We start from the raw sequence: 8,621 nt of genomic DNA, 5'->3' as shown, positions 1-8,621 counted from the left end.
GTCCTTCTAATCTAGAAACAATTAGCCACTACTAAACCCCAAGGAGCCGAACCAAACTCTGTGCCAGAGGTCACTAGTACATGGCACACCGGGGGAGGACAGTCTTTACCACCGCCTCATGCAGCCTCTTGGAGAAGACAGACCTTGGTGATAGGTCTGTCCAAAATGCTCGTCTTTGTCTTGACACGAACCCGACGCACGAGCCCATGCTGGTCAGGAACCACCTCGATGACCCAGGCTAGTACCCAGGTGTTGCGGGGGGCCGAGTCGTCGATGATCAGGACGACATCTCCCTCAGCGAAGTTGCGTGACACACGGGTCCACTTCTGCCTCGCCTGGAGCTGAGGTAGATATTCCTGCGTCCATCGTTTCCAGAATAGGTCGGCCATATACTGGACTTGTTTCCATCTCCTGCGGGCGTAGAGATCTTCTTTCACGAAAAGACCGGGAGGCAGGGCCGGCTTCGACTGGAGTAGCAAGAGGTGGTTGGGGGTAAGCGCTTCCAGGTCGTCCGGATCACTAGAAGCCTTGGTTATCGGTCGACTGTTAATGATGGCTTCGGCCTCACACAAAACGGTGTGTAGGCCCTCGTCGTCCAGCGTCTGCTGCCTTAAAGTGGTGCAGAGGATCTTCCTGACCGACCGGATCATCCGCTCCCAGACTCCGCCATGGGACCCTGTAGGAGGGTTGAACATCCATTGAATTCCCCTCTGCATTAGCATGGTCTCGATCTGGGAGTGGTTCCATTGTTTCATAGCTCTTCCTAGCTCGCTCTCCGCTCCCACGAAGTTGGTCCTGTTGTCTGAACGGAGGACTTTCACCTGTCCTCTTCTCGCGAGGAAGCGCCGGAGAGCATCGATGAAGGAATCTGTATCCAACGACGCGGCCACCTCCAGGTGGACGGCACGGAATGATCATAGCAGATGTTGTGATTCCTACCGCTGCAGGAGTGTTTGTCGCTCCAGGGTCTGGACGAGCCTCAGAGCGAGCTCCTTACCGACACCTGGTATGCCCTAGAAAAGTCCAAAAAGATCTGATTAGATTCAAATGTATTGTCATCATACAGCACAAGTACAGTACAACGAAAAGAGGTTTGGCATCCAACCAGAGTGCAAATGTAACAGTAAAGTGCGATAGTAATATACAATGTACAGGTGATTAAACTGGGTATAAAATATATAAATGAGTACTACTGGGTGTAGTACTAATCTGATATAAGTACAGAGTTGTAATACCAATATTGTACAGTGATACTGGCCAGCAGCGTAACTAGTAAGAGTAGGTAAGGGATATGGTAGGTAAGGGATCAAAACAACAGCACTCTGTGTTCAGAAGCACAGTACTCTGCAAAAGGAAGCTTCTCTTTGGGTAGGAGGTGATTAGAACCAAGAGAAAGACAAGACAGTAGTCCACAGCCTTCTGCTTATCAAAGAGATAAAGCCTTTATTGACTGGCTAGTTTATTATAGAACAATAAAAGAAAGTCACATTATATACATGTTTTGTCATATTTTGTCTTGGTATACGCATATTGAAGTATGAGAAGAGACTGCTATATATTCATATTTCATATTGGTTGATTTGGCTTCTGTATCAAATACACATGTTAGGAGTTCTTCAATTCTATCCCCTTACCTTAGGAATGTAATCACAGCCGAGAAGGATGGCCAGACCAACAAGATTCTCTCTGGAGAGATTTAACTTGGTTTGCACCCGAGATGTCCTGTAGCAGTCCACCTGAGGGTCCTGGCAGGGATGTTTTGTAATGATTAATTAATTAGAGCTGGGAAAATCCATAACTATTACTATTGTTATTAATGGGGGAGAGGTGTTTCATGTTTGTCCACAAGAGATCAGTAAAACTTCAAAATAACACATCAAGTTAGTTTAGACAAACAGACAAAGACCATCAGATCAGAATATTCATTTATCTGTAACCTGCTTAAAAGGAACACATCAACATGCCGGCTGGCAGCACATGCGTCGGAGGAAAGCATGCGACAGTCTCCGGCCTCTCGGACCAACAGTAGGGGAAAGTGCGCAACAACCAGGAAGGGGGTTGGGAATTGGCATAACGACTAAGAGTGGGATGGGAGAAAAAAATCAGAAAAAAGAAGGAGGGGGAAAAAAAGATAATAAAAAAATAAAATTATGGGAAATTACTTCCCGTCAGACAGGAAGATAGATAACAACTTCCTCTGTGTGCGTTCAGTAGAAAGATATCTGGCTACACGCTAGCCTAGCTTAGCACAACCTAATGGAAGCAGATGCATGGCGGCTAAATGCTTTTATCCAAAGCGCTTTACAATTTGTTCCTCACATTTTATCCATTCACTAACACATTCACACACAGACGATGGAGGCAACCATGCAAGGTGCCAACTGGCTCATCAGGAGCAGTTAGGGGTTAAGTGTCGTCTTGCTCAAGGACACTTCCACACGCTGCCCTGGGAGAAGCGGGAATCAAACTGGGAACCTCCGGATTACCAGACGACTGCTCTATCTCCTGAGCCACTGTCGCTTTCTACTCAACGCTTCATTTCCATGAGATGAATACTTTCAGTCTGAAGATGACATTATGGACAGCCGCTCCGTTCCCCTCTTGCATGCCTTTACTTCAGAGTGTATATATTACTGTACCTTCACTTCAGAGTGTATATATTACTGTACCTTCACTTCAGAGTGTATATATTACTGTGCCTTCACCTCAGAGTTCAGAGTGTATATATTACTGTACCTTCACTTCAGAGTGTATATATTACTGTACCTTCACTTCAGAGTGTATATATTACCAGTGGTGCAGTCGTAATATGGGAACTGGTAACACGCCACGCCACGTGCACGCGCGGGTACGTGCATGCGCACAGAACTGATTTATACACACACACACGCACACACACACGCACACACACACAAGCGCATATACGCAAGTGCAATCTTTCTATCATACAAGCTCTTCTTGCTCTCTATTTGTGTGAATGTGCGCGTGGAAAGCTGGCGCGCAGCACAGACGCTTGATTCAATATCATAAGCAGGTAGACCCCCATCACGAATTCCGAGCCACATTAGTATTCACCTCCACTGCCTGTGTCACACAGAATGAAGGGGGAGATGCATTCAGATAGCCAACACCCAGACACTTAGTCTACCTGCGCTTTTTGTTATGTAAAACGGTGGCCGGGTACTTAGTCACAACGAATGGATACAGCGCATTTTTGTGTGCGCGTACACGCGAGTACACATCCGTGCGCGATCGCGCGTACTTCTGCCTCAGTGATCTGGTAACACGGCGTGTAACCGGGTGTGACCACGACTGCACCACTGTATATTACTGTGCCTTCACCTCAGAGTTCAGAGTGTATATATTACTGTACCTTCACGTATATATTACTGTGCCTTCACCTCAGAGTGTATATATTACTGTGCCTTCACCTCAGAGTGTATATATTACTGTGCCTTCACCTCAGAGTGTATATATTACTGTGCCTTCACCTCAGAGTTCAGAGTGTATATATTACTGTGCCTTCACCTCAGAGTGTATATATTACTGTGCCTTCACCTCAGAGTTCAGTGTATATATTACTGTGCCTTCACTTCAGAGTGTATATATTACTGTGCCTTCACTTCAGAGTGTATATATTACTGTGCCTTCACCTCAGAGTGTATATATTACTGTGCCTTCACCTCAGAGTGTATATATTACTGTGCCTTCACCTCAGAGTTCAGAGTGTATATATTACTGTGCCTTCACCTCAGAGTGTATATATTACTGTGCCTTCACCTCAGAGTGTATATATTACTGTGCCTTCACCTCAGAGTGTATATATTACTGTGCCTTCACCTCAGAGTTCAGAGTGTATATATTACTGTGCCTTCACCTCAGAGTGTATATATTACCGTGCCTTCACTTCAGAGTGTATATATTACTGTGCCTTCACCTCAGAGTGTATATATTACCGTGCCTTCACTTCAGAGTGTATATATTACTGTACCTTCACCTCAGAGTGTATATATTACTGTGCCTTCACTTCAGAGTGTATATATTACTGTGCCTTCACTTCAGAGTGTATATATTACGGTGCCTTCACCTCAGAGTTCAGAGTGTATATATTACTGTGCCTTCACCTCAGAGTGTATATATTACCGTGCCTTCACTTCAGAGTGTATATATTACTGTACCTTCACCTCAGAGTGTATATATTACTGTGCCTTCACTTCAGAGTGTATATATTACTGTGCCTTCACTTCAGAGTGTATATATTACGGTGCCTTCACCTCAGAGTTCAGAGTGTATATATTACTGTGCCTTCACCTCAGAGTTCAGAGTGTATATATTACTGTACCTTCACTTCAGAGTGTATATATTACTGTACCTTCACTTCAGAGTGTATATATTACTGTACCTTCACTTCAGAGTGTATATATTACTGTACCTTCACCTCAGAGTTTAGAGTGTATATATTGCTGTACCTTCACCTCAGAGTGTATATATTACTGTGCCTTCACCTCAGAGTGTATATATTACTGTGCCTTCACCTCAGAGTGTATATATTACTGTGCCTTCACTTCAGAGTGTATATATTACGGTGCCTTCACCTCAGAGTTCAGAGTGTATATATTACTGTACCTTCACTTCAGAGTGTATTACTACAGTACCTTGGTGTTCATGTTGAAGTTCCTGTAGACCGTCTGGGCTCCATACAGGAACACATCGCCATCATTGGTGATGCAGCCATCCACCAGGCCTTGGGAGTCCAGGTAAGCACACATGGCCTCAGCCTCCCCAGCTGCTGTCACCCAGGGCACACCGAGACAGTCCAACAGCTCCGCACACTGCAGAAAGGATGGGGATGAATAGACATATATACACTTCTAGAAGACACACATACAAACACACTGACCAGGTATGTCATAGTATCTCTGCAAATGTGATCTTTGCTAGTCAAATACATTTCTTCCATTGCTCATCATTAGTACTCACTATGAATGAGCCTACCAACCTCTCTAAGAACAGCATTAAAGCGCCCCCTGTTGGGACGTTTTGTAGTTGTCGCTCTAGGGGCAGCAGCGTTTTTAAACCCTCCGAATCTCATCGCGGTCCTCTTGCTCATGGTTTCTGCCTTGAGTTTAGGGGCTTCTCCTTCCATGACAAAAATGAGCTTCACCCCCATCAGTGTGAGAGAAGACACTCGAAAAAACAGATTCCTGAAACATAAAAAGCAATTAACATTGTAAGTGGAACAGTTGTAATGCCAATTAAAAACAATTATGTTACCTTTCATGTTTATGTTTCCTAACATTTGCTGTATATACAGTATATATATATATATCCACATCCGTCTGTACATGCCTGCATATATCCTTTTACATATCTGTAGATACTATATATCTGTACATATCCCTTACCTACTCTTACGCTGCTGGGCAGTATGGCTTACTACCATGAATGAATTAATGAAAACTTTATTTAACAGATTGCAGAATGGGTTACAATACAGTACGGCTCAATACACACAATTGTTAACACTTTCGCGACCACTGGGTTGAGTCTAATTAATGGTAAGAGGACCGGGGAATGTAAACAAACGTGTGTCTTTTTGTAGAGCTAAATCTATACTTTATAGTATTGCTATCTGTCCATTCTCATTGTCAATTGAGTTCATAAACCGTCCCTTCAAAATGTCTTAAAAAAAAAAAATGCATCAATAGGTTCTCATTTTATAGCGCCGTGAATATAAGCTTTATAGCGGATTTGGTCTCGTATATTTTCTGGAAAGCTAGATAAATGGCTAATAGCTGCTAACGTTATATCCAATGGCATTTCCGTTTTACAGATGCTAAAGAAATAACTCAAACTGCATATGATCGGGACTGTCCCAAAGCATGTATGCATGAAAGGGGGGGGGGGGGGGGGGGGACGTCGTTTATTATTATTGATTACCAATAACAGTGTTCGTCTAACTAGCCACATAGGCCATTCGCCTGGATGGCTATCAGAACGGTGTCCGATCGGGCTGTAATTTACGTGAAGGGGATCTTACCGTGGTCGGGGCTGATCCCCCCGAGCATTTCCCCGTTATCGATCGCCATCTGGTAGATCGATATGTCCATTGGCTGATGATAAATCCCCTTATTGCATGGTGAAATCTGCGATCCGAAACAGACAATAGCTATCGCTTCAGATGAGTAGAAAACTACATTAGAGATCCAAAAAGAAAAAAAGACAACTTCTGCCACAGGGAACACTCTATTATCACGATAGCGCCCCTAAGAGGATCTGGCCGGTATTGCACCTTCTCGAATTCACAGACTAGGGTAGATCTGCAGTGCCGGTCGGCGACCTTGAACAGGTTATTAAAATAGAATAAAAGCAATAACAACTTGCCATGTATTTATACGTGATTCTGTCCACAACGCATGGATTCGAAACACGTATAAATACGTGCTTCGTCCCCAATGTGTTAAGGGGATGCAGACCAGAGAAAGACGTTTGTCTTGTTTACATCAGGGTCCCCCATTTTCAATTAATCAGGACCATAATGTTTTTATACCTGTATCACTGTAAATAATAATAATACAACTCTGTACATACATCTGATTATGACTATTAGTCAGTAGTACTCATTTATATATTGTATATCCAGTTTAATCACCCACGGTGTATGTATATTACTATTGCATTTTACCGTTACATTTGCTGGTTGGATGTCAAACTTATTTTCGTTGTACTGTACTTGTGCTGTATGATGTCAATACATTTGACTCTAATCTAATCTCAATGTAGCGTTATGACACCACCCAACCACCTCCAATGTACAGTCCCCCCCCCCCCCCACCCACCCAACTCCACCTACCCAACCTCCTCCAATGTACAGTTTCTTCGTCAAATTATCTCTTTTTTAGACTCTTTTTGTATCACAAACAGTACTGGATTTGTAAATCTGGTCATAAATGTATAGATGTAGCAGTACTGTCTATCTGTATGTCATATATGTCCTGATTAATTGAAAATGGGGGACCCTAATGTAAACAAGACGAAAGTCTTTCTCTGGGTCTGCATCCCCTTAACAATTGTGTGTATTGAGCTGTACTGTATTGTACCCATTCTGCAATCTGTTAATAAAGTTTTCAGTCAATCAATCAAAGACATGTACCGTAGGTGAGGCTTTGTGACTCTCCCCATCATTGCTTGGACGTTCTGTGCCTCGCAGACCCACAGGCTGAGGTCCACTGCCAGGGTCTTTCCCGCCAAGCTGTACAGCGGCACCGACTCACAGACTGGCCCGAGGATGGACCACAAGTCGTGCACACCCATTGCGAAGAACCCAGTGTGCTGTGTGTTGTAGAGAGCACACGTGCATTCATTATTCAATATGTATTTAATCTCGAAAGATCATTCATCATGGACTCTTTTTGTATCACAAACAGTACTGTATTTTCAAATCTGGTATGTCATAAATGTATAGCTGTAGCAGTACTGTCTATCTGTATGTCATCATGTATGATGAATTGAAAATGGGGGACCCTGATGTAAACAAGACGAAAGTCTTTCTCTGGTCTGCATCCCCTTAACAATTGTGTGTATTGAGCTGTACTGTACCCATTCTGCAATCTGTTAATAAAGTTTTCAATCAATTCAATCAATCAAGCAAATTGGGAGCAGGCTCTTGTTTACAATGTCGTCGAGAGAGGAACAATACATAATAACACACAATCAACATGACTCAGTCGCGATACGTGATGTTTTCGACAGTATTGATGATGAAGTAAATATATAAAATCAAAAACTGTAAGTGAACAGTTACTTGAACGTCAGTTTACCTGAAGTTTCCGTAATTCTGGCCACGGTTTTGCAGGAAATTATATAGTTAGTAAATCAAGAAGCTAGTTTAGCTAAGTTACTACGTTGGTCCCGTTTTCAAACGGTGGCGCCATTAGGCTACGTTCCAATTCCTCTGGGTTACTACTTCACCCCCGCTGGTGCTGGACACACACGGTGACATAACTAGAAAAGTAAACCACGAGCAGGTCGTGAAGACACACAAGCCGATGGGCTGCATCGGGAAAATCGTAAGCTAGCTCAATTGTTTACATACGCGATAACAACAAGGAAGAGGGCCAAAAGAAGGGTACATTTTTTTTAATCGAACGAGGCCAGCTGCATCCCCGGAGCTGTTCTCTCACGGGCAACTTCCGCCAGCCACACGACATTTCTGCCGCTGACAGGACACGCGCTGATTGGCGGAAAGTACGGAAGTATCTCTAAGTACGTCTGACGTATCTCGAAGTACGTCTGACGTTTCTCTACGTCCGTTAGCGAACGTTAATTGAACGTCAAAAGCAAGTACGTCTGCGCTGACGTGCGGTTGTTGAGTGATTGATTGAAGAGTTCCTTGTTCCATGAGAGGGGGGGGGGGGGCTTGTATTGATCAGGTTAGTAGATATTGTACCGATCAGGTATTACAGATCATATCCGCATGAAATAAACTAAAATATTAAAACCCATTTAGACTGTTTCTCATTCCTGTGTACAGTAAATGACCAAGTATGGTTTTGTCAATATTCCAATGTAGTTTTGCTTGTACAGTTGTACAGTGTCCCCCACCCACCCACCCCTCCTAT

General features: G+C 43.5%; 1 protein-coding gene across 1 annotated transcript; it reads right to left on the bottom strand.

Moving 5' to 3' along the window:
- Positions 1 to 928: 928 nt before the first annotated feature.
- LOC311228769 (flap endonuclease GEN homolog 1-like) lies at positions 929 to 7,914 on the bottom strand. Its single transcript, XM_084314709.1, has 6 exons — positions 7,821 to 7,914; positions 7,154 to 7,332; positions 5,000 to 5,204; positions 4,656 to 4,832; positions 1,635 to 1,745; positions 929 to 1,013 (listed from the first exon to the last, which is right to left on the bottom strand). The coding sequence occupies exons 2-6, from the start codon at positions 7,312 to 7,314 to the stop codon at positions 936 to 938; spliced, it is 732 nt and encodes a 243-aa protein (XP_084170835.1). The 5' UTR covers positions 7,315 to 7,332; positions 7,821 to 7,914; the 3' UTR covers positions 929 to 935.
- Between the last annotated feature and the right edge of the window lie 707 nt (positions 7,915 to 8,621).

The sequence above is a fragment of the Notolepis coatsorum genome (genome assembly GCF_963971535.1).
Source record: "Notolepis coatsorum genome assembly, chromosome: 5".
NCBI classification, from domain to species: domain Eukaryota; kingdom Metazoa; phylum Chordata; class Actinopteri; order Aulopiformes; family Paralepididae; genus Notolepis; species Notolepis coatsorum.
This window is presented reverse-complemented; position numbering and strand designations above follow the sequence as displayed.